This window comes from Lissotriton vulgaris, chromosome 2_1 (assembly GCF_964263255.1).
Source record: "Lissotriton vulgaris chromosome 2_1, aLisVul1.2, whole genome shotgun sequence".
Classification (NCBI taxonomy): domain Eukaryota; kingdom Metazoa; phylum Chordata; class Amphibia; order Caudata; family Salamandridae; genus Lissotriton; species Lissotriton vulgaris.
The window spans coordinates 1,469,689,887-1,469,717,407 of NC_141687.1; the positions used below are offsets into that span (position 1 = coordinate 1,469,689,887).

Here is a 27,521-nt window from a genome sequence, read left to right on the forward strand (position 1 = left end):
GCCCTATTAGCAAAATCGCTATTTTTTAAACTTTAATGCATTGCATTTAAGGAATCTCAATTTGAGATTCCTTAAATGGAAGTAATCGCAATTTAGCGAATTCTCAATTTGCGATTTTTGCATTTGGGATGATGCATCCCAAATGCAAAAATACTGGTCGCAAAGGGGCAGATTCTGAGAATCTGCCCCTTTTCGAGTGGTTTTTAGCTTCATGCATCTGGGCCACAGTCTGAACATACCTCACTTGCCATCAACAGAGCCCTGCAGTTGAATTCACTATTGTCTCTAAAATACGCTTTGCTCCAACAACTAAATTCATTGATGCTTTAAAAGCTGGGTTACAGGTTGGTTGTGGTTAAAAAATGATAATATCAGTCTGTATAAAAATAATAGTTTATTTACATGTGAAATTATGTGCAATTTTTAGTCACACGATACGAAGAATTAACATTACAATAGTAAATAAAAAAAGAATACTTCTTAACGTATACTAAAAAATAAAAGAATTGTCTTATTATAAATGATCTAGTTTAAAATACTTTATTGTCAGGTGGGGAGTATAATGTTTAATTTGACAGAATTGACAATAAAATGTTTAACAACAAATCTGCACATATCTGATTACATTGTAGGCATCCTTAGCTTCATGGTGGGATCTACAATAATTGAGGTTTCAACACTAATGAAAAATATATTGATGTTCTTCATTCCAAATTAACCAAGCCTAAAAACTTCATACGGGTACATTTGACTGACATGTTAAATTAATTGCCAAATGAAAGCCGTTTTAATTAATTGGTATATCTGTTTAAATAAATAGCTCTATAGGAATTAGTCTATAAAGAAATTAGGAAGCATACGTATTATTGTAGCATTAGCTTTTCAAGGTGTACACAGACACCAAGTAGTCTGTATACTATACATTTTACTCTGGAACCAACGTTTTCATGACGGCTAATTTCTTCATTTGCTCCAGGCGTGCTTGAACCTTTGCTCCTAGTTTATTATTTTGTGTGAAGACACTCGATTCTGCTTGTTGTTCTCTCGAATCCCTGAAAGAAATAAGGAAGTCACTTTAATGCAACTGAAGCGTGTAAAAAATTAAACATGCATTTAAAAAAAATACTTTGGATAGAGTATAGACTCATATTAACAAACCTGCATAGGTTTTACAATACCTGGTGTAAAGCTTTGCAGATTCTCATAATCTGGGAAACTGCACAAAAACCTTTGGTTTTCTCAGTTGCAAAGCTTGTGTTGATATTGTAGTGGGCGAGAAAAAATAACCCAACCACATAATTTAGTTTGTAAATCTATTATCAAAATGTCACTAGCTAGTGCCCTTCGAGAGGATTTTATTAATTTTTAAATGTTTTGCATTATTTTCTAAATAATTTGGATAGATGAGTACAGACTCGTATTAACAAACCTACATAGGTTTTACAATACCTGGTGTAAAGCTTTGCAGATTCTCATAACCTGGGAAACTGCACAAAAACCTTTGGTTTTCTCTTACTATGTTTCAGTTGCAAAGCTTGTGTTGATATTGTAGAGGGCGAGAAAAAATACCCAACCACATAATTTAGTTTGTATATCTATTAGAATAGTAATTCAAAATGTCAGAAACTAGTGCCCTTCGAGAGGATTTTATGAATTTTTAAATGTTTTGCATTATTTTCTTAGTTGCAAACATTATAATGTTTGTCTTTCCTGTCGTATTCCTCATTGTCCTCTCAATTTACCAAATAAGTAAAATTTTTCAATCATGAGGTAGTTTGTCAAATTATAAAATATAAATATTTTGAGAATATGAAAAAGTGGAGTTCATTGTAAATGTGTGAAGTTTCAGTGTGTTGAAAGATAGAAGTATTTTAGCTACGATTGAATAGGGGGACCATATTTCACCATTACCTAAAATAGCTATCAGGTCAACTTAAAACTTGATGTCTTAACATGATATTGTAGGATTATGAGTGGGTGAGTGAGCACTTAATAACAATTATACAAATCATATTACACTGCAAAAGCCAGCACTGAAATAGCTTTGAGAAGAGAAATCGGTGTGCAAGAGAAAAAATGGGTGCAACCCACACATTAAGCAGTTTTGTTTATATGCAAATAAGATGCAATAAGGCTGTCATGGAGCTGGTAAAAAACAAAAAGGTAATGTTGCCCCACACCTTGTGGTCATAAATCCTAGGTACATAAAACTACTTTCCTCGGATATAAACAGCTCAGTTATTTTACCCCAGACTACATAATACTTGTGGTGACCATACGTTACAGGGTGTCGGATGTATGGTTTAGCAACCAAGGATAATGCCTCAGCCTGACCCTCTTCAACGTCTACACGACACTGCTCGCCAACATCGTCCGATCGCACAACCTCAACATCATCTCATACGCCGATGACACCGAGCTGATCCTCTCCCTCACCAAAGACCCCGCCACCGCCAAAACCAACTTCCATGAAGGCCGTCGCTAAATGGATGCAGAGCAGTCTCCTGAAACTGAACTTGGACAAGACGGAGGTCCTCATTCTTGGCTCCACCCCCTCTGCATGAGACGACTCCTGGTGGCCGGGCCCGCTGGGAGCTGCGCTGACACTCACCAACCACACACACAACCTGGGGTTCATTCTTGACTCATCTGTCAATGACCCAGCAAGTCAACACCGTCTCCTCCTCCTGCTTCAACACCCTCTGCAAGCTCCGCAAGATCTACAGATGATTCCCCACTGGAACCAGAAGGATGGTCACCTAGGCCCTCATCACCAGCAGGCTGGACTACGGCAACGCCCTCTACGTGGGAACCACGGCTAAACTCCAGAAGAGACTTCAACGCATACAGAACGCCTCTGCACGCCTCATCCTCGACATCCCCCGCCACTGCCACATCACCGCCCACCTGAGGGACCTGCACTGGCTCCCTGTAAACAAGAGGATCCCATTCAAGCCCCTCACCCAAGCTCACAAAGCACTCCACGACGCTGGACCGGCATACCTCAACAAACGACTCACCTTCTACCCTCCCAACCTCCAACTGAGCTCTGATCACCTTGCCCTTGCCACCGTTCCACGCATTTACCGAACGACCTCCAGCCGCAGATCCTTCTCTCACCTCACCGCCAAGACATGGACTTCACCTGAGACAGACCAAGGACCTGCTGACCTTCAGGAGACTCCTCAAGACCTGGATGTTCCAACAGTAGCAGCTCCACCCAGTGACCCCCCCCCCCCCCCCCCCCCAGTGACTTGAGACCCTCACGAGCGAGTAGTGCGCTCTACATATGTATGATTGATTGATTGATTGATTGAACCAGACAGCATACTCAGCCACATTCACAGTAACTCAAATAACTGTTTCTGGAGTTTAAAGCAATTCAGAGTCTTAAAAACGATGTTGTGCTGTTAAAGAACAAAAAGAAAGAAATGTAACCATGAGATACTGATAAATTCCCCGTTTACTACAAAATCTTGTGGAATTGTAGAGGTTTTAGGACATTATCCAATAGGTAATATTTGAGAATAAAATGAGACCATGTGTCATCTGCAGAGGGGAAAAGTGTGGCACTTTGATGGACAGCACTACCTAATGCTAAATTACTGCAAAGCTTAAAGAACCACTCCCCCTTCAAATAACAAATTCCTCAAAAAAATGTGCTTCCAAACGTGCAGGGACAGTATCTTGCGTTATGTGGATGCACACATACATTAAGTAAAGGTTTTGCGAGGAAACAGTAGACTTACAAAAACAGGAGGCCTGGACTACAGATACAAACATTGGTCCAGGAGAGAAAGCCCAGCATGCTAAGACATTTAGACTTGTCAGTTTATGCCCCGATAACAGAGACATGTACTTCTAAACAAATCTCATCAAGGTTCTCTATAATTACTTGTATTAGTTTCGAATCTCATTACATTCACTTCCATGGAATACATGCAGCCAATGAAAGAAAGCTTAGAATTATATTACACGAGCATCTTGTTTGTAATGCCTGTGAATAATCAAACCGATTTAAAAAGGTGCCAAGTGTCTTAAAGGTAACAGGACTTACAATGTTGGCAGTAAGAAATTATTCACGGCCTACTGACAATGTTACACACGATCCTCTGTTGTGGAAATGTTTTTTTTTCAGTTTGTATCTGAAATTTCCTGGTAGTTAAGCAGCGAAATGTTGGACCCTTACCTGACTGGAGCAGTAAGTGTGGGATATTCACTTGTAATGCCATCTTGTGACACAAGCTATTGAAAACCCAAGACACAAATTTTAAATATCATCTGATAGAATCAACCAGTGATTTAAAGGATTACACAAAAAGAAATAGGACCTGGAAGTAATGGAGGGCTCGATTTAATTATTGGGGGTAAGGATACTCCGTCGCAACACGAATGGAGAATCCTTACTGCCAAGAATGTGATCCGCACACCGCATTTATATGCGGGCGGACCATCAAGTTAATCACGGCAGAGACTACTCAGTCTCCAGTGTGATTAATCCCCTCCGATGGCCCTGGGGAGTAAGGGCCTTCGGAGAAATGACTACTAGGCAGTCATTTATACATTTGGTGAATGTAGAAGTCATGGTCTGGCGTTTGTAAAATCTACCACCAGGTAAATGGTGACGACTCCATCCGCCGCAAAAATATAATCACTCCCAGAATTGTTAACTGTCTTATGATCTTACAGGGCTGACTAAGAACTTCATACTTTTAAAACTACGTCAAGATTGGTCATTTTGTCTGCTTAACAAACACTGGAGGCCGGTGTCAGCCAATCAGAGGTTAGTGTCAAACAGCTGTTATATTTTCTAAACTGCTATTGGCAGGGAAGAACAAGCTACTTACCTTTGGTGACGCCTGATCTGGTAGATACTCTATCTAGCCACAGATACGTTACTTTAGAATAATCCCTTGGTATTAGATTGGATACGGAAATTTTCAAGCAGCACCCCTGCGCGTTGGTAGATGGTCTAGTCTGGCTCTGCATCAGCATCATTCGCGCCAAAAGTTACGTGTGCTGGGCCTATACAGACACACCACCAGCGCTCTGAAATTAGTTTATTTTCATGACTTTCCACCACAGAAGTGCAGAGCCTCACAATCAGTTTTTAGAATGGTGGAGGAAGGGAGGGTCAGTAAGGAAACTTCAGCTAGATAGAGTCTCTACCAAATAAGGTATTACTGAAGGTAAGTTTTCCATCTGACACTTCTAGCAGCAGATTTCTTACCTTAGAATACATATCCAAGCAATTCCTTCCCAGAGGTAGGTCTGCAAACAGATTAACTCCAAAAATTCCTGCAGGTCAGAATGAGCAAAATGCCCATTGCAGGGAAGGGGTCCAGACTACATAAAAAAATTTTTTTTGCCATATATTTCCACCCAGCAACTTAGATCTAGCGACCAGTTACTTCTTTTGTGTCCCAAACGTGGTAATACAATCAGATTGGGTGGTCATGCATTTTCCTTCCACCCCACCACTGGAATAAGTTGCCGCTTTTCATTTGCAAATGTTCAAACCAAACTCAGTTTAGAAAACTTTTTAAAACTTGGATGTTCAACCTCTAACCGGACTGTGTTTTGTCCAATGATTGGCTGTTTCTGCCGTGGCGAGAGAGCCTCCTGGGGATGATACGTTGCACTTAATAAGTGGTAAATAATAATAATAGTGCTTACAGAACATATGCAAGGATGCTGCCTGGCCAATAGATAGATGTCCAGGACAGGGACTCCGTGAGCTATCGCAGGGATTGCAGCCTTGGCTCTGGTAGAATGAGCAACAAGCCCTCAGGGGGTTGCTTCTTGGCCAGAGTATAGTAGTTCTTTATACAGAGCGTTATCCATCCCGAGATGGTCCGTTTCTGCACTGCCTTCCCTTTGTTAGCCCCCATGTATCCTGCAATGAGTTGATCGTCCACCCAAAACTCTTGTGTGCCGGCAATGTGGAATGACAATGCCCTTTTTGAGTGCAGATGGTGGATTCTCTCCTCTTCTTTCAATGGGTAAGAAGGAGCAAAGAAGGTAGGCAAGGTCATGTTTTGGACTACATGAAAGGGAGTGACAACCTTTGGTAAGAAGGAGGTACAAGTCTGTAGAACCAGCTTGTCTGGGAAATAGGTGAAATAAGGAGATTGTAGAGGTAGGGCCTACAGCTCACTGACCCTCCTGGCTGATGGTATGATCACTAAAAAAGTTGTCAATAATTTAAGTAAGCAGTTATGTAATGCCTGACAGGGAGAAAACATGAGGAAGGTAAAGACGAGGTTAAGTTCCCAGTGGGGCATAATGAATGGCTTATGGAGAAACATATGCTGGAGCCCTTTCAGGAATCTAGTCACAACAGGTGACTTGAACAAAGAGGGTTGTTGGAAAAGAACACAAATTCAGAAATTGCAGTGCCCGGACTGGAACCTTGCTGTGACAAAGAAAGAACAAACAGTAGTACCTTCGATAAAGTGGGTCTATGTATCTGGATGCACACTATGCCTCAAATGTATCCTAATGGCAGGTACATACCATCTTAGTAGAGGGATGCCTGGCTGTCAAGACACCGTCACAGACTTTGGGAGGCAAGTTGAAAGCTGTCACCTTTAGTTCCTCAATCTCCACGCATGAAGACCGAGGGCTCGTAGGTTCAGGTGCAGAATCCTCTCCTGCAGAAGAACCTCTTAAAGGGGCAGCCTGATCGGAGGATGGATGCTCAGCAGCTCGGGATACCAAACTCTCCATGCCCAATCCGGAGCCACAAGAAGGACTTGAGCCCAGTCGTTCCTGATCTTCTTGAGAACTCTGGGCAGGAGCGGTATTGGCAGAAAGGCGCAACAAAGGCAACGTTTTTCGACTGGAGACAAAAGGCGTCTTTGAGCGAGATACACCTTGGCTGTTGTCTGGAGAATCAGAGCACACAACTGCTGACATTGTGCATTCTCTGAGATGGGGAACAAATCTAACCAAGACTCTCTCCACTCTAAAAAAAAGATCGTGCACCTACTCCGGATGTGATCTACTAGGCATCGACGGCTGAGTTTATCCACTTTGAAACTAAAAGAACCAGTCAGGTGTTGAACATCTGGGGAAATGCCCTGATGTTCCAGCCATGTTCATAGGGTCAGAGCCTCTCGCCACAGAGTCCACAACCACACTATACCATGTGTGGTGCAATACCACATGGTGGTGATGTTGTCTGTGAACACCTGCACTAGCCTTCCCTTGATCGAAGGAAGAAAGACTTTCAATGCCAATCAAATTGCCCAGAGCTCTAGCAAGTTGATGTGAAGCCCAACCTCTGCTGGAGAACAAAGTTCTCTGATCTCCACCTCTTCCAGATAGTCACCCCAGCCAAGTAGTGATGCTTCTGCCACTACTATCAGCTCGGAAAGGGAGAGGGGTTTACCGCTGACCCTATCACGGCTTGTCAGCCACCACTGTAGGCCTTTTGCAGTTCCCACTAGCAATTGGACTCCTGAGGCGGAAAGCGGGGAGAAAGCATAACTCTGATTTTAAAAATTTTACTTGTGATACTTTGTTCCTGTCACTCCCCCCTCCTACCTGCACTTCTGGGCATCTTTTAAACAGCGCTTCACGCTGCAACGACCCCCTCCTTCCAGGCGCCATTCTCGAGCGCGAGGCGCGCCACAGACACGCCCCCTCTGTTGGCCACGCCCCCTCCAATACCCTGTCCCACTGCCATAAATTATGTGTCTTGGTAGGAAGCGCAGCGGACGAGCGCAGTGGGCGCGTTGATTGCGCGCCGAAGGCGCGCCTAAGGCAAGCCCGTCTGCCGGGACTAGGGGCTCGTCACTCTGCCCCACCTATCACCTATACCCCGGACCTACTTCGCAGCTACCAGGGCCCCTGGCCCATCTCGGCCACTATCAGCTCTCGCATTTCTGCTCTCGGCATAGCTTCCCTCTCCCCCCTTCCTCGCCCTCTTCCTACATTGGATACCCCGCCCACGACTTGTAGGTCTGCTCCTCCGCCAACCCCTAAAAACCTCACAGCCTTCTACCATAACACCCGGTCCGCCGTTGCTCATGCGCATGAACTTTCGCTCTTGCTGGATCTTCATGCTCTAGATCTCCTCTTCTTAACTGAGACCTGGTTCTGCGACGACTCCCTCCCTGCACTCCTATCCACCCTTCCGGCCTCCTACTATGCCCTTAGGGCTGACCGCCCTTCAGGCAGAGCCGGGGGCGGCGTGGCGGTCATCGCACGTACCGATCTCCCTTTTCAAATTCTATCCCTACCTAACATTGCTACCACCGAATTTCTGGTGATTCGCACAGTATCTACCTCTCCCCCTCTAACCTGCTTCCTCACTTATCGTCCCCCTCAGTCCCCCCTTCAGTTTCTTCCTGACTTTTTGGAGGTCCTGGCCACCATTACAGTCAACACTTCCTCCATCTTGCTCCTTGGCGACTTTAACTTTTGGCCCTCTGATCCCGCTGAATGTCCATCATCTAAAGAATTTTCCGAAACCCTTCACTCCCTCAACTTCATATCTCATGTTCACTCCCCCACCCACATCAAAGGTCACCTGCTTGACCAGATCTGGTCCCTGAACTGTCCTGTGGAATCACTATCTATCTCCCCTTGCCCTTGGTCCGACCACCACCTGATTTCATTTCTCCTTCCTATTCTTCCCCCAGCTAAGCCCTCCCGGCCCAAAAACACCTGGGTTCGATCATGGGGCCGTGTCAACCTTGAGAATCTCTCCTCCCTCCTTACCAGCTCTCTCCAGTCTCTTCAGGGCCTTACTACCGTCTCCCAGGTTGACACCATAGATCAGTGGCTCTCCCACAGCTGCGACTCCGTTGCCCCGCTCAAGCGCATCACTTCTAAACGCGACAAAGACGCCAACCGGTGGTTTAATAAAGAGCTTAAAGCCACCAAACTCACAGTTCGCCGCGCGGAGCGGGCTTGGAGGAGAAACTACTGCCCCATTCTGAAACTGGAATATATCAACATCCTCAGCCAGTACAAAAAAGGCATCCTGGAGGCCAAAACAGCTTATTTCTCCTCCAAAATTTTAGCAGCGGAGAACCAGTCTAAGGAGATATTCTCTATCGTCCACAACCTGGCGTTCTCGGAAAGAACTACGCTAAAACCAGCCCCGTCCGAAGACCTTTGTCTTTCTCTCAATTATTATTTCATCCACAAAATTGTCACCATCAAGGCCAACATCCCTCTACCTTCCCCATCTTTTGTTGATCCTCAATGTCCCCCTCCCAAAGGCAAACTGACCACCTTTCCCCCTATCACTCGGGAAAATCTGACCTCATTGGTGCCTTTGATCAAATCTGGCTCCCCACTTGACCCTTGCCCTGCCCACATTCTCTGTCACATCTTTGTTTCTTGTCCAGATCCCCCCCTTCACCTCCTCAACAGTTCCCTTGCTCAAGGCATAGTCCCTAGCTCCCTGAAGTCTGCGGTAATTGTGCCCATCCTGAAAAAACCTGGGGCAGATCCCTCTGTCCCGGCCAATTTCCGTCCCATCTCCCTCCTGCCATTTCTGGCCAAGGTGCTCGAGCGCCACGTCACCTGCGCTCTGAGCTCCTTTGTGGAGAAACATGGAGCCCTTGCCCCTCGTCAAGCTGGTTTCCGCCCCGCACACTCTACGGAGTCCGTTGTCATGTCGGTTCTCGACACCCTCAGGGAGGGTATGGACACCAATCAGCACCAGGCCCTTGTGCTCCTCGATCTCTCAGCCGCCTTTGATACGGTGGATCACAACATCTTACTTTCCCGTATCGGGGCGGCGGGGATCGGGGGGTCTGCCCTGGTCTGGTTATCCTCCTTCCTGAGCGACCGCACCCAGGCTGTCCGCCTGGGTGACTTCACAGCGGATTTCCGGAAAGTTCAGTGCAGGGTCCCCCAAGGTTCCTCTCTTTCCCCCCTTTTGTTCAATCTATATATTGCCCCTCTTATTTTCTCTCTTCAACAGATGGAGGTAGCCGTATTTAATTATGCGGATGACCTCCAGCTGGTCTTTGATCTTTCCTCTCCTTCTGCTGTCCTTAACTTTCAAACTGTCATGTTCCACATCAGGGACTGGATGAGCCACAACCACCTCAAACTCAACCCGGATAAAACCGATTTGGTGCTGACGGGTGGTTCATCCAGCCCCTGGTCCCCTCTCTTCTGGCCCCCCTCTCTTGGCCCTCCTCCTGTTCCCTCCTCCTCAGTCAAAACATTAGGTATAAAACTCAACTCCCAACTCACCCTTCACTCCCAGGTTAGCTCTGTGGTATCTTCTTCCTTCCTTTCACTGCGTACCATACGCAAGGTGTCCCGTTTCTTCACTTTCTCTGCCCTCAAACTTATCATTCTGGCCATGGTGGTGTCCCGCCTGGACTATGGGAACGCTCTGTATGCCGGTATCCCTGCATACAGTCTGCGTCGCCTACAACAGATCCAAAACCAGGCGGCCCGCCTGGCTTTCAACCTCCCTAAATTCCACCGCTCTACCCCACTTCTGAAATCTCTTCATTGGCTCCCCGTGCGAGCTAGAATTCAATTCAAGCTCGCATCCATCACTTTCCTGGCCCGATCTGGTCTGGCACCCACCTTCATCTCCTCCGAGATTGTCTCTTATGTCCCCTCCAGGGACCTGCGTTCGTCTTCCCAGTCCCTCCTCACCATCCCACGCTTCCGGAGAAAGAAGTGGGGCGGCTCCAAATTTGCTATTCTTGCACCTACCCTCTGGAATTACCTCCCCCTCCAACTTCGCACTATCACTCTCTATCCCCAATTCCGTAAAAATCTTAAAACCTACTTATTCACAAAGTCCTTTGAATAAGCGTCCCCTCTACCCTCCCTGCTCCTAAACCTCAGTTCCCGCTAGCTACAGCGCCAAGAAACCGCCGGTATACGTGCGCTTTAAAAGTGCTTTTAAACTCAAACTCAAACTCAAACCCTCTGAGATCTGGACCAAGTCTGGGAGGTTTCATTGATGCTGTGGCCACTGGAAGTCCAGGTCTAGCTGCAGAGCCCCCATATGCCAGCAGATATGTGTCACCAGAAGGATGCAGGAGGCCATGAGACCCAACAGCCTAAGTGTCAGTCTCACCAAAATCCAAGATAGAGGCTGAAATATAGAAATCATACCCTGAATATTCTTCAACTGCACGGTGCCGAAACAGCACTGATGAAAGAGCATGTATGAGAGGGAGTCAGGTGTGACTTTGACATGTTGATAGTGAACCCCAGTGAGTGCAGGAGGTTTGCTGTAGTTTGAATGGATAGAAAACTGCCTGGGACAAGCCCGCCTTCAACATGCAGTTGTTGAGGTAGGGGAAAACTGAAACCCCTGACCTCCGTAGATGTTCCGCACCCACTGCTTGGTTAACAGCCGAGAGGCACTGGTAAGGCCAAAAGAGAGCACAGAGAACTGATGATCCTTATGGCCCATCGTGAATGGCAGGTAACGCCTACGTTAGGCAGGAAGGGGATGTGGAAACAAGTGTCCTGTAAGTCCAACAGCACCATCCTGTCTCCCAGGTCCAGGGCAGACAGGACTAAGAGTGAGCATTTTAAACTTCTTTTTTTTTTTTTTTTTTCTCTTACTGTATAGCCAACCACCTATTCGTGCGACCAGGGATGGAACGCACCTCACTGCCACCACGACCTTGGGAACCAACTTGGCGGGAGAATATATCTGGGTTTACTGAGGCATTGGTGGCGGATGGCGGCCTGCCAAACCCATCCCAGACTCCATCAAGGTAGGAACTACCGCGAGGCCCAACTCGTATCTTTCGAAACCGCCACATTGGACCCTGGAGTTTAAAGACATAATCATAGGACCCGGGGAAAAAAAAAAAATAAAAAAAAAACCCCGGTGCACTAACACCAAGAAATCAAAAGGTTCCAAAATGTAAGGTTATTACTGCTACAAGGTCTAGCCAAATCTACCTTTGATGTTTCAAGTAGAGATGACAACCAACTGGCGTGTGTTGGTGCCTTGGAATCGACCCAAAATTTACATATCTGTCGCCGAGCGAGTAAAATTGCATAAAACAACAAGGGCCTTGCTGTGCCAGTGACATTATCATCCATCCCAGAGATTATCAGTGTTAATGTGCAGGGTAAAGATACTTTGAGTATCGAGCCCAATGTAAGCAGGACTTCTACCCAAAAAGCCTTGATTGGAGGGCAGTCCATGAACATGTGAACATCCGATGCGCCTTGAAGACTACACTTGTTACAACATTTACCAGCTTGGAATTTTGCCAGCTTTTGTGGTGTCCAGTAGGCTCTATGTACCGTGAACAGGTGATTCCGCCTCAACCATGCAGGCTTGACAGTTTTATAAAGAAGCGTGAATGATCTTATCCACCATTCTTCCCCTTGAAGGTTCGTGTCCTCCGCCCACAGTTCATCGGGATGGTCAAAATCTCCGTCCACTTCCTCCAAGATTGCCCAATACCAAAATGCAACCTCTTTGCCCCCCTGAGGTTTTTCCACCAGCTGTTGTTCTAGCACACTACACCTCCCCACTAGGGCATTATTTTGAAGGAGCTCTCTAGACCAGCTTACTAGTTGTATATATTTAAACCTTGATAGCCTTGGGCCAACCCTTTCAAACAAACTGTCCCACGATGTTAATACCCCACCAGCCATCAAGTCTCCCCATCTCAGTATCCCCCCCTCTCTTAGTGGTATCGAAAGGTCGTCACCCAAACACGGGGGAAGCCCCGGAGACCCCCAAATTGGAGCTAAATTTGAATAGTAGGCCAGCCTTGCCGACCTCTTAATCCTTGTCCAGGCTCTGGCCATCGACTGCAAGACCTTCAGCCTCACCTTTTTGAAAAACTTCTGTTCTCCGAATTTAAATAGAAAGCCGTCCAGTGGCAAGCCCGTTCCATTTAACATGGCCTTAAACATTCTCCCTGCTGATGAATCTGTTGGGGTTTTCAGTAACATTCTGGAGAATGATAACTGAAAGGCCCAAGCGTAGTATTGTATGTCTGGGAGGGAGAGCCCGCCCTTTTCCCTCCTCCTCCTCAGTTTCTTCCAAGCTATCCGAGTGGACTTGTAATTCCAAATGAACGCATTAATGTCCTGTTGACATTTCCTAATTTGCTTTGGTTCAAAGGCTAAAGGAATACTGTTAAATATAAATGTGAGCTTTGGTAAAATTGACATTTTTATAAGGCTTACTCTCCCATAGATCGTCAAAGGGAGAAACGTCCATGCTTTTAAAAGCGCCCGACATTCTCGGCAAACCCGATCCAAATTGGCCTGAGCTATATTCCCAACATCGTGTGTGATCTTAATTCCCAAATAGCGCATTGAGGAGGTTATATCTAGTTGTGTGTTGTTGATGTTCCAAACCATTATTTCGGTTTTCCCCGCATTTATCTCGTACCCCGAGATCTGACCGAATTCTTCTGCTCTCCGACAACTATTGGAAAGGCCTGAGCAGGGTCTGATGTATAAATGAGGATGTCATCTGCATACATACCCAGACGCTTCACCCATCCGCTAAACTCAAAGGGGGTAATATTAAGTTCTTCTCTAAGTGTCTGCGCAAATGGCTCTAGGTAAAGGTTGAACAGGAGTGGTGAAAGGGGGCAGCCCTGCCTAGTTCCCCGTGAAATCTTGAATGGCTCCGTAAGTGTGTCATTGACTAGCAGTTTGGCGGTGGGAGCTCTGTATAGGAGCTGGATGGTTCGACAGAAGTTCTCGCCTAGCTGGAACTTCCTTAATACCGCCGCCAGATAGGACCAATTGACCCTATCAAAGGCCTTAGTGGCATCTAGGGTTAATGTAGCCAAAGGTAAAGAAAACGTAGTGGCGATATCTATTGCCGCAACCAAGTCCCTAGTTAGGTCCGCCAACTGACGTCCCCTGATAAAGCCCTTTTGGTCTTCGTGAATTATCGAGCCGATCTCGCTTGCCAGCCGTGCTGATAAAACTGCTGTGAAGATTTTATAATCATTATTTAGTAGCGAGATCGGCCGATAAGACCCGCATTCAGTTGGATCTTTGCCTGGTTTCGGTATAAGGACTATGGTTGCTTCACTCCATGATTGGGGAGGCACTGACCCATTTATAAAGATATTATTGAATAACGAAGTCAATGTTGTTACTAACACTGGACATAATACCCGGTATAATTCCCCTGGGAGGCCGTCTGGCCCTGCCGCCTTCCCATGCTTAAGTTGACCTATCATCTTACTTACTTCAACCTCCGATATTTCCCTATCGAGGCGGTCAGTCTGATCACCCGTAAGGGTGGGCAGTTGGATCTTTTAAACTTCTTATTTAGGAAGAGGTTGAGAAGTCAAAAGCCCAGAATAGGAGAAAAGCCTCCATCCTTTCTGGACACCAGAAAGTAGAGGGAATAGCAATCACCAAACAACATCTGATGGAAGCGCTCTCTCAATAGCTTCTTTGGCCAAAAGAACCAAATCTTCCTGATGGAGCAAGGAGAGATGATACTCCGTTAGCCTGTCATGTGTTGGTGGCATGGGTGGGGGGGGTGGGGGGGGGGGAAATTCCAGTAAAGGGATAGAGTAGCCCTTCTGGATAATCTGCTAACCCACCTGTTGGATGTTATTGACTTGGGTAGGATAGGTAATGGCAGAACCTGCCTACCACTGGGTGCTCATGATGAAAAGATGACAAATTAAAGGGGTTTGGAGGTTGCAGCTGCCAAGGGTGGTGGACTGACCCAACTTCTGGCTGGTGGTCCCATGTGGTCTGTGGAAACCGTGTTCATAGCCACCAAAGGGCAGCGAGCCCTTTGGCCTTGGTGGCTGGGTAAGAAAGGGTGTGGTTGATAGACCGAACCGTAGCCACAGAGGGGACAAAAGGTGAACTGGGGTTGATGAGGGGCCTTGGATAGGCCTGAGGACCTTGGCACAGCTATGTTATCCTTAAAGCAGTGTAACACTGGGTCCGCCTTCTCACCAAAAAGGCAAGAGCCATAAAAGACCATGCCCATGAGTGAAGCTTGGACGTCCCTTTGAAACCCAGTGATTCTCAGCCAGGTATGGCGCCTCAGGGCCACTGCCGATTACATCCATCTGCCCAGGGAGTAGTCATTTCAAGTCCACATTGAATGGTGAACTGTGCCGCCTTCCCTCCCATCAGCAATAGCTTGGGAGAGTATGGTTCAGGCCTCCTCCAAGCTGTAGGTAGCACCAAAGCATGCAATGATTACCGACCACAGTGCTTAGCTTGTTGGAAGAAAAACCCCTATTTCTGAAGGTATCCAGCCTTTTAGATTTGCTATCCAGTGGAGTGGTAGGGAACGCACCAGGCTTGGCTGCTGGAGGTGGCAGGCAATTGCCTGGTGTACAGGAGCCCCTGTGCAAGGCTTGGACCAGGCCCCAAGAAGGACATCTAAAAGGGATTTATTAAATGGGAGCAAAGGTTCAGAGGGGGAAACTCTAAGGTGAAGCACCTCTGTCAAGACATGTGTCTTGTCTGCTATTCAGGGCAGCTGAAGGTTCAGGACGGACCTTAGCCGGCCTCCGCACCACCACTGAGAAAGAGGTACCCTTCTCTGTAGCCATGGTCTAGAGGAGGATGGTAACCATAAGGGCCCTCTGACCCCTCCTAATAGTCACAGCCTCCAGGCCTGTCAAACGTAAAAGTCACTGGCTCCAACTTGGGCCTGGCCAGCACCGTTGTTGGAGTTGGGCGGTGTCGATCTGGCACTGTATTGGGGTTGGGTATAATGATGGGTCCCCGGCTGCTTTGGGGCATTCAGCGGTGTCAGAACTACAGTACTGGAGTGGGTTGCAGTCTTGCGGACGGCGCTGCTCTGGTTTTGTAGTGTAGTGTTCTAGCAGGATGCTGAGATTGTAGGGGAATACGGCAGGAAGTTAATTAAGTACCAATTAATTAATAATTTTAAAATATGTGATTGTATTTGTTGTATCTTGTTTTCATGTGTTATTACTTTCTGTTCACTGCCCCTTTAATCTGTGCATTTCTTTTGGATCCTTCCCCACTTCGGTGTTCTCTCTTCTTGCCTGGTATGGCAGTTGCTTGCTAGCTTGGAGAGGGACACCAGCTGAAATCTGTAGCTCATAATAAATATATCCTTTTTATTATACTCCTGTATGGTCGCTGTGAGTTCTTCCATACAACAATATTCTTGTACATTGTGTTGTTCTGATTTATTTTAGTTTTATTTTGTTTGTGATTGCTAGATTTGTAGGGGTATAGGATGGGAAGCTAATTAAGTAATAATTAAATATAATTAAATATTTTTTAATATCTTAATTGATAAATAATTATGTATATTGTGTAGTAATTATATATTGTAATTATATTTTAGATGTGGGCAGGTGAGTTTGTAGGGGTATATGGTGGGAAATGTATTAAGTAATAAGGAGGACCTGGAGTTGTCTGTAAGCAGGGTCAAGACTGATTTGCATATGGCTGGGTTCACACTGGGGTGACAGGGTGAGCAAAAGAACAAAGAATTTCACCCAGAACTGTGACTGGAGGTGTGTTGGAAAGTGGATTATTAGTACTGGTAAATATATATATATCTACCACTGGCAATGAGACCACTAACATAATATAAGGCTCAGTATAGGTCCTAGAAGAGTATTCCCATGCGCAATCCTTGGTAGCTTGGATGCGAGCAGACAGGCTTAACTTCAAAGATAGGTATGTGAAACATTTAAAAACAACAATTCAGTAAATAATTAAGACACAACATACAATAACAATCCAACACCAATTAAAAAAAAATAGAAAAACATTTTATCTTTAAAATAACACCAAATGAAAAAAATCCAATGTAGGGAACTGGAGATATGATTTTTGAAAGATTTAGCATAATATTGCACATAGAAACCCATAGCACCATCTGGTTGTGCTAGACCAGGAGAAAGTCAAAGGTTCAGGCCGGCTACGAAGGAGCCCTGTGCGGCTACCGCTTGCAGTAGGTCTTGGTAAAAGTTTTTAGCTTCTGACTTAAAATCTTTTCAGGAGCTTTTCTTCCTGGGGTCCCCTGAAGCTCTCAGCCAGTCAGGATCCAGTGAGGGGTTGCGGCATGCCTTGCGACGAGCTCCCGGTCAAACCTGTGGAAGTCTGACCTGCGGAGCTTTCCAGTGGGATGAACTAGAGATCCAAGCCGGCTCGCGGTTGAAAGTGGGTGGCTTGACTCTTGCGGTTAGTCCCGGCCACCTTTTCTACGTTCGGACTTAGAAACTTTTATGGAGCTTTTTCACATGGGTGTGCCTCGATGCTCTTCAGCAGGCCAGATTCGATAAGGGTTCGCTGGCATGGGTTTCAGCCAACTCCCGGTCAAACTCTGAAAGTTGGACCTCTGGAGCTTTTCAGTGGGATGAACCTGGATGGTGGTTGAAGTTCCTTTGGGGGTCCCAAAGTTTCCAAAACGTACGTCCAGGGTCTGGAAGCTCCAAGATGGTCCTAGAAAGTTTGGGACTTCAATTCCCACAATCCACTTGGACAAAACCCTTACAAATCCACTGGTACTACTCTGGCTGGGGATTCTTGGTGGTGATTGTCCAGGTGAGCTCTGTTAATCTGTAGCTTGCAGGGAATCCACTCTTTAGTCCTTTTGAAACAGGTTTGATTCACAGGGCTGCAATTCCAGACTGTGGAGCAGGGGCAGTCAGTCAGAGTGCAGGGACTGGTTGGTGCAAATCAAACTTCCAGCATGGACCCTTCTTATTCCTTAAATTTGAAGCAGTAGATCTTAGAGGCCCTGCCCATCTCAGATACTTACTCAAAGTTCTCTGGGTCAAGCAGGAGGGCACTCCTGTCCAATGAGGTGCAGGGCAACACCGCAGAGTATTACCCATATCCTCCAAAGTGTGGCACTATAGTCTCCGAGAGAGCACAATTTTTTCCAAAATTAAACACGACTTATGTTCCTGCAGAAAGACAAGAGCTGGCTAAACTGACCTTTAGGATGGGTCATCTCCATATTGTCCCTCCCCCTTGCATCTGATCATTCCTTCCTTAATCCTGCCATTTGACCGGGTTCAAAGAGTAGGGGTGTAAGTGAAACTGGCTTCTCCTGCCTGTCTCCTCCTTCTACCGAAGATTATTAATTGAGACCCCTCAGCCTGCTCTGGCATTCCTATGTAGAAGAACCCTGCCGCCCCAGACAGGCTCTCTAACCCCAGGGTCTGCTTATCACCTCAACAAAGCAGCCTGGCTCATCCACTTAACACTGACTAATCAGGACAGGCCGTTGGAAGGCTGAATTATGGCTTACAGACAAGAAAGTCTTAAAACATCTTGTCTGTACATTTTAGGATACATTCAACAATAGCATATTGTTGGATTTATCAATACCATTCTAGGAGGTCCTTGAATTCTATTTTTATGACATCCTAGATGTTAGTTATTCTTTAATAACTTCTTGCCATGTTAACCTATGTAGCTGAGGATTTGCAATGGGGAAAATGACTTGGGCAATTTCTCCAAAATCAGGGCTTATAAAACATCTTTCACAAGAACCCTGCCTATATCTACAGGATCCCCCACCCCTGGAACACCTAGGGGAGACTTAAGGGTCTTTGAATGTGTAAACATATTGCAGATACTCTCTCCACATTGCTCCTAGCACAATAGTCGATTTTGGAAACCACTTTGCTACAATGTGGAGAGTGAAATGTGCATTTCACTAAACCCAAGGCATACAAAACCTATTTTATAAGGGTCCTCCTTATAAATACCTGCCCCCCACCCACCCCCAGCACTGGGACACCCAGGGGAGACCCTGTGGGTACCTAATACACCAAAACATTGTAGGTTATAATTTTTGAGTACCCCAAACACCAAAGTCGAGTTTGGGCACAATTTGCATTTTAACAGCAGTCCTGCAACACAGGGCGGCTTTTAAAGTGATCTCAGGCCTCAGCAGTGCACACATGCAAGTGCATAAAGAGCTACTGGTATCTAGACTGCCATACCCTATTATTTACTAGGGAAATAAAGGTAGCTTTGATCCCCCTGCTGTATTATGTACTAGGGCCTTTTAGGGGAGGTCATGCCGATCATAGGGGTACCCTAACCCATAGTGTACTTGAGTGTATGCGATTATTTTAACTGTATTCTAAGGGCCTTTTCAGCATAGCTCTGGCCCTGGGTCTGGTTAGGCAGAGCCCAGGATCAGTCAGAGTCAGTTACCACCAGTACCTGTGAGCAAAAACATAGGGGATGCCCAGGGCACAAGGATGACTTTGCATATGGGTGAATCTTTGATTTGAGCAGCATTTTTTGCCCTACGTGAGATGGGTATACTGAGACGTGCGTCCCTTGCTGGCTGTGCCACTGGGTTTAAGCTAGCCTGGCTGATGAGGGATGATTACTCTAAATCGGTCCCAGGATGCTGGTTCCCAGTCCAGAGAGAACCTGGCTTGGCAGTTCGGGCTGGACTGCTCCCATGAGGAGCAGGGTCAAGACTGATTTGCATATGGCTGGATCCAATTTGAGGTGGCAGGATGAGCAAAAGAACGATGGATTTAACCCAGATCTGTGACTGGGGTGAATGCTGGATTTGTTCATCATTCCATCCATCATTTGTTTGCGCAGCATTTTTCACTTTCAGTGGGATGGGAATGCCCGGATGTGGGTCTTTTGTTCGCTGTGCCACTGGATTCAAGCTAGACTGGCTGATATGGGGTGATTCCCTGACACCGGTCCCAGGATGCTTGTTTGGTTCAGGGATTACCAGGCTTGGCAGTTTGAGCTTGAGTGTTCCCATGAGAAGCAGGGTCAAGACTGATTTGCATATTGCTGGGTGCAAACATGGGTGGCAGGGTGAGCAAAAGAGCGATGGATTTAACCCAGATGTGTGACTGGGGGTGAATGTTTGATTTGTTCACTTTCTAAGTAAGATTCTGGAAAGTCTCATCAACAAACAGCTGACAGCCTGTTTGGAGGAAAATAATAACTTGGAACCTTCTCAATCTGGGTATAGGGCGGAGCAGGGCACAGAGACGGCCTTGGCTGCTGTGACAGACTCCATAAGATGCTCCTTAGATGCTAACATCCCCTCTATGCTTTCTGCAGGTTTCAATACTGTGTCACATGACAAGCTGTTGCTTAGGCTGTATGAGATAGATATGTATGGGACTGTGCTGAAATGCTTCCAGGACTTCTTGAATAACAGAACCTAGGTGATATCACTGGGTGACTTTAAGTTGTGTACTCTGACAACTGACAAAGGGGTACCCCAGGGATCTTGCTTGAGTCTTGCTTGCTCAATATATATACGGACCAGTTGGCCAAACTCATTAAGGGCCATATGTATGAAAGTTATATTTTGCGATTCTCAAATAGCGATTTTTAGAGAATCGCTATTTGAGAATCGCAAAATGCTATGTATGTAGGATTTGCAAATAATTTTACGAATCCTACATATTCCTTAATTGCGAATTGCAAATTGCAATTCGCAATTAAGGAATACCTCCCCATTCATTCCTATAGGTCTAGAGGCCCATAGGAATGAATGGGAAGACATTCTCAATTTGCGATTCTCGATTAGAGAATCGCAAATTGAGAATGCAATTTCAAGGGTGCCAGGGTGTCAAAAGGACACCCTGTTGCACCCCTGAAATGTGCATGAGTGCCCATCTGGCACACATACATGCCATAAGGGCATATATGTGAGCCACATGGCACTTTGAAAAATGCAAAAAAGTGAATTTTTCAAAGAAATCGCAAATTACCACCAACTTGAAGTTGGTGGTAATTTGTGATTCCTTATGGCCAAATTGTACTTTTTCTGGGCCTCATACATTGCATTTAAGGAATCGCAATTTGCGAATCCTTAAATGCAATTGCAAAATACGGAATCGCAAATTTGCTATTTCTTATTTTGCAAGGCTGTTTTGCTTACATACATACAACTTAGCTATTTTGCGATTGCAAATGCCGAAATTAGGCGAATTTCGGCGTTTGCGATCCCAAAATTGCCTTCATACATATGGTCCTAGATCTTTTGACTTTAAAATCTTGTCCTACGCCGATTACACTAAGCTGGTCATCTCCTTTGACAACAAGGTGGACAAAGTGAAGGACTGTTTCTCAAATGGGATGAAAGCGATGTCACAGTGGATGTCCGAGAATTACCTTCAGTTTATTGCTGAAAAGACTGAGATAATGCTTTTTGGAAAAGCTCAACAAATATGGACTCAGATAGGTGGCTACCTAAGCTCGGGAGTGCTCCCACTCCCTTTCAGGTCGTAAACAATCTTGGCATTAAACTGGATGAAGTCCTAACAATGAAGGACCTATCCTATCATTTACAGGTACCTACTTTCACATGTTACAGCTACTAAGGAAAGCCTTGCCTTTTGTTCCGCTTGCGGCTAGGAAGACCCTGGTACAGGCTCTTATTGTCAGCAGGCTTGACTATGGCAATGCTCGTCTGGATTCTACCAACAACACCCTGCTCTCAAGATTACAAGTGGTGCAGAACACAGCTGCAAGGCTCATTTGTAATCTTCCTACCAGATCTGCATCACTTCCACTCTTAAGAGCATTACAATGGCTACCTGTCAGAAAGATAATTACATTTAAGATCTGCTGCCTTACCAAAAGAGCTCTAGTGGGGAGAGGATCAAGATACCTACATCAACAGCCTAAACGATGTTTTCTTGTCAGGAATTTACGATCTAAGGACAAAGAGATATTTACTATTCCTCACACTCAACGTTCAAGATGTGGAGACAAATCTTCCTCTTATTTGGCACCCCTACTGGAATAGTTTACCTGTTAAAATTCTTATATGCTATGAACACATCAAATTTAAGGAAATTACTGAAAACCTTTATTTTAATTCGGCTGTTGCAGGCCCTGCTATAGTGATCTTCAGGTGCGCTGAGATACCCCATGTTTCATGAGCAATATCAAATAAAAAAAACATAACATAACATAATACACAACCATAAAATTTGAAAGGTACACAAAATTACAGTTGGCCAAGCAAAATAATATTTCTCCTAAGGGGGCCAAACAAGGAATCTTACAGACCAAATCTACTATATCAAGCATTTGTCACAATGGATAACCAACAATAAAGTCTACCACAGTAATCTGTGAAATTCCATGTAATAAAGTACCTCTTGGTAGGCTTTAATATAAAGTAATAACAAACTACCCTTATAAGCCGATTGACTTTAGCATCTGCTTTTTTCAATAAATAAGGTGGGCCTACTGCCTTTATCATACAATGTCATAATAAACGGATCATACATATAGCCATGATCTTTACCTTGCCACCACAACCATGCCAATCCTGCTGTACTGACCATAAGTAAGTAAGTGTTGCCACAAGCCAAAAAGTGCAATACAAGAACTCTTCAGTGGAAATACAAAAAAATCGACCCAATCAAATCTTGTAGTCAGGGGAACCAACATTTGAGTGGAGCCTAAGCCCCTTTATCAGTAGTACCCTGAAACCTCTATTTTGTTCATCACATACGTTCGAATGACAGCTTCACTGCCACGCCAGACCTAAAAATCTATGCACATTAATGTAGCCCTGGACATCCAAAACTGAATTCAAACACTCCACTGCACTTTGAAGTCTAAAGTGAATGATGGAAGGGGATGGTTCTGGGAAACAGTAATACATTCCTCGTGACTGCTCTCCTCCCATATGTGCTGCAGTTAGAGAAGAGCAGAACAGGGTAATGTATATGCTTATCTAAAACAGTTTATTGGAATGCCAGTGCAATGTATGTATCCTCGAAAGGTCAAGGAAGCCATACTGCTGCTGACTCATACAGCTGGACAAACGAAATATTCACATATGTGTGAAACTGAAGCAGTTTTTTTCATGGAAGCATACAATTGGTGCCCAATCAGAACATGTAGTCCTGTTCACCAACATGTGGGCGTAGGCAAGTTCCTTTCTGGAGTACTCCTGAGAGCTCTTTTTAGGAGGATCACATAAGTTCTGGCGACAGTTGCACTGTCAATCATGACCAAACAATTAGGTAAAATGTCCCAAATTAAAATTCCTGATGTTGCAGCAGCTCATTCCTCACATTTTGTACACAGTCTTAAATTATGAATTTAACTTCAACGACTTGACAAGAGTGTTAATACAAACATACAAGCGTTTTACATTAAGTAGGGATTTGAAACATGGTGCTTTTCTAATGAATTGGGGGAAGTGAAACCTGCAATTCCTATTTTCTGTTTTACATCCTCGCGGTATTTATCATCTCACACATGTGACACATTCACAAAAAGGGGAAGAACGATGTTATGAAAAAAGAGATTTCAGTGTCATCTCACACAACAGAGCGCATTATGACACATTTCTGATAAAGTGGAAATGTGTTTAAAGTCCAGATTTAACACATTTGAATAAACATAAGCTATTTGCTCAAGAAATCACACTATTTCAGGAGTTTATTTTTCAGACCGGTCCACTTTGGTTTTGGGTAAAATTGGAGTCGTAGGACAGCTGAGCAGTCTCCCCAGGGTCTGTTCTCCAATCCATCATTGCATTGCATTTTCTGCTAGAAAATACCTCAAGAGTTGATTGCAAAGCTGGAAAGCATAGATTACTCGCCATCAGTAAGTTCAACATTATGTATTAGACTAAACTCAATTTAGTTTTAAAAAACCACATTCACCTTTCGGCCATGTGCCTCTCTTTCCCTGCTCCGCTAGGTTTTAGAAATATTGCAGAAGAAATTCACGGCAATGCGCCCGCTAACTCTAACTACATTTCACAAGCCTCAAGGTAAAATTGTAGCGCAAGCCAGCTTTTCACTGTTGAACTCTAATGCGCACACAGAATGCAGACAGAGTCCGTACTGATAATAATTTCACTTACCATCCCTAGATCCTGGACCGTTTTTAAATCATTATAAAGAGCTTCCACACACCCATAAAATTTAAGGTAGGAATTCCGTTCCATAATCCTTTGAAATACGATGTGTTTCTCATGGAGTACATTGTACATTTAATTCGCTGATGTCTATCTTTTTGTAGCCTCGATTAATACTATGAATTGAAGAACAGATAATGGACATCTGTCTGCAGCACAATTAAGGTAACTATCATACATGTGCTGGCCATTAAGTTCTGGTTCTACAAGGGTCCATCAGATTTATAGCAACATTTTTTTTCTCTTTAATTTTTTAGAGTCCAAACCAAACCAAGTCCCAGTCCTGAAGAGAATCCCGGAATTGTTGAGGATTCGAAACGCGTTGGGTGCTGAGTGTGGGGGACAGTAGAACAGAGTGTGCCACAAGTGGACTGAATAGAAATGATTTCCCCCTTGTTCTAGGTTGTCAACACCCTTAAGTATGCATCCCCACTCTCCCACAGGCAGGATAGTAGACATGTGTCTTTAAATGAGCAATTGTCCGCCTTGTGTTTTCAGTGCAAATGCAGGACTGGTTTAATTTCAGGCTGGGACTCATAATTTACCACACCCTTCTTGGCCAATCTGGGGTGATCAATATGACTTGGGCCCGGTCTTGGCGAATCTTCCTCAGAACCCGAGGAATCAAGGGTATGGGAGGAAACACGTAAAGGTGTTGTGACCCCCAACTCAACTGAAACGCGTCCCCCAGCGATCCCTGCATCGGAAACTGGAGACTGCAGAATGACTGACAGTAAGCGTTTTCGTGAGTGGCAAACAGGTCCACCCAAGGAGTTCCCCACGTCCGGAAGACGTGACGACCACCTTCAGATGAAGCCTCCACTCGTGATCGGCTGAAAACTGCCGACTGAGACTGTCTGCACGTACATTCAGAACTCCGGCTAGATGATTTGCCATCAGACAAATCTGATGGTCCTGAACCAAGGACCAGAGACGCAGAGCCTATCTGCAGGGACAATGCGACCCCACTCCTCCCTGTTTGTTGACATACCACATCGCGGTAGTGTTGTCCGTTAGGACCTTAACTGACTGACCGTGAAGGGAAGGGAGGAAAGCCTTGAGCGCCAAACGTATCGCCCGTAACTCCAGAAGGTTGATGTGAAGCAACCTTTCCTCTTAGAGACCAAAGACCCTTGATCTCCAGGTCCCCCAGATGAGCACCCCACCCTAAGGTGGATGCCTCCGTTATCACTGTGGCCACCGATGGGGGCAGATGAAAGGGCTTCCCTTGAGACAGATTGCCTTCCACGCTCCACCAAGATAAATCCGCAGCAGCTTCTCTGGAGATTCTCACAGACTCCCTGAGATCTCCGTTGTGCTGATACCACTGCCTGCGGAGGCACCACTGGAGCGCCCTCATGTGCCAGCGTGTATGATTGACCAACAGAATGCAGTAAGCAAACAGACGGATTAGGCGAAGGACCTTCAGGACTGGAACGACCACTCCATTGTAAAACAAAGAAATCATTTCCTGAATGTCGAGAATCCCTTGTGGAGAAGGGAATGCTCGACAGACAGTAGTGTCTAGTACCGCCCCTATGAACAGGTTGTGCTGAGAGGGAACTAGGTGAGACTTGGGCACGTTTATCGAAAAACCCAATTTGAACAACAGTTGAGTTGTCACCTGCAAATGATGAAGCACCTTCTCTGGCGACTCCAGTTTGATCAGCCAGTCATCCAGATAGGGGAAAACTGGAATCCCCGATCTTCTGAGATGGGCTGCCACCACTGCCATCACCTTGGTGAAGACTCGCGGTGCAGTAGTAAATCCAAATGGGAGGACCGCAAACTGATAATGTTGCGACCCCACCATGAAACGGAGATACTTCCAGTGCGACTTCAGGATCGGGATATAAAAATACGTATCCTGCAAGTCGATCGACACCATTCAGTCCTCTCGCTGCAGCGCTTGAAGAACCTGCGCTAGGGTGAGCATCTTGAACTTCTCTTCCTTCAGAAAAAGATTCAAGATCCTGAGATCCAGGATTGGACGTAACCTGCCATCCTTCTTGGGTATCAGGAAATACCAGGAGTAGCATCCCTGGCCCCTTTCCCGCTCTGGCACTACCTCTATCGCACCTTTTTTTAATAAGGCTAGAACATCCTCCTGTAGAAGAAAAAGATGGTCCTCTGAGCAAACCCCTTGACAAGGAGGGTAATTTGGAGGGAATTCCGAAAGGGAAGAGCATACCCATTCTCCACAAGATTGAGAACCCAAAGGTCTGTAGTGACCGATTCCCAATCTTGTAAAAAATGAGCAAGCTGACCCCACACAGGACCAACATGATCCAGAATGGCGGATCTAGGGCTGCTTTGCTGTGGTAAGAGGGGGAGAGGTAGAGGAGGAGGAGGAGGAGGAGGAGGAGGAGGAGGGCTGATGACCTCGTGGGCAACCTCTGTTCCTGCCCTTATATGACTTATATAGGGTGCTCTGCTGTTGCTGCTGTTGAGGCTGTCTGTATGTCCGAAAGGACGATCTTCCAAAGCCCCTGAATTTCCTATAAGAAGAACCCCTAGGCTGTGTCTGCAGACCCAGAAACCTGGCTGTAGCCTTGCTTTCTTTAAATCTTTCCAAAGCTGTATCTGCCTTTTACCCAAAAAGTCCAGTACCATCAAGATGGGAGGTCCAAAAGAGTTGCCTGGACATCCTGAGGGAATTCTGAAGACTTAAGCCAGGCACTCTTCCTAGATGCAACCAAAGACCCCATTATTCTGGCTACAGAGTCCGCTGTATCAAGGCCACTCTGGATCACTTGTTTTGCAGCCGCCTGAGTGTCAGACAAGACCTCATCAAAGTTCTTTCTGTCCTCCTCCGATAACTTTGTGGCCAGTTGTTTAGCAGAATCCATCAAGGCATGGTTGCATCTGCCCAAAAGGCAAGTGGCATTGGCGGACTTAAGAGCCATAGAAGCTGATGAAAACACCTTTTTAGCAGTCTGATCCAGCCTCTTAGACTCTCTGTCACCTGGAGTCTGTGGAAAAGCTCCAGCCGATTTCTTTGAGCAGGCAGCTTGAATAACTAAGCTCTCAGGTGCAGGATGAGAGGATAAAAACTCAGGCTCTCCTGGAGCCATCCTATATCTTCTGGCAACTGACCTTGAGACTGCCGGAGCCAAAAAGGGTTTTTGCCAAACTTCCATAATTGGCTCAGTGATAGCTTCATTGAACAGAAGTAAAGGTTCAATTACTGCAGAAGGAGAATGAAGCACCTCTGTCAGAATGTTGGATTTAAATTCCGTTGTCTGGAGTTGTAAATTCAAAAGATCAGCAGTCTTACGAATCACAGTGTAGTAAGTAACCACATCTTTAGAGGGAACCTCTGAAGGAAGAGAGAGTTGCCATTCAGGTGATAATTCCAAACCACTTGCCACTCTTAAATCTTCAAAAAAGTCCTCTGACTCCTGAAGTTCACCTTCCTCGATCTCATCCTCCCTACATTGTTGCTCCTCCAGTAATCTTGGTGCATCCCTTCCGGACCTTATCTTCAGGGCCAACGGAGTCGTACACGGATCCAACGGATTCAGAACCGGTGTCGAACTCGGATCCAGGGGCACATTTGAAATTGACCGAGGTCGAGCTGACGGCACCGGAGATGGTGGAATCGACGTCGCATCGGCGCCGGTGTCGACTTCCTTGGCGCCGGGAAATGCTAGGACAGAGCCGCAGGAAG

At 45.6% G+C, this 27,521-nt stretch overlaps 1 protein-coding gene across 1 annotated transcript in view; it reads right to left on the minus strand.

Annotated features, from left to right (window-relative positions):
- Positions 1-381: 381 nt before the first annotated feature.
- The window catches only part of CFAP221 (cilia and flagella associated protein 221), a 663,664-nt gene continuing 636,524 nt past the window's right edge, over positions 382-27,521 (minus strand). Inside the window, exon 24 of the mRNA XM_086957336.1 lies at positions 382-1,052. Within this exon, the coding sequence (XP_086813462.1) occupies positions 926-1,052 (127 nt within the window). The 3' untranslated portion in view covers positions 382-925. The remainder of the gene's footprint in view (positions 1,053-27,521) is intronic.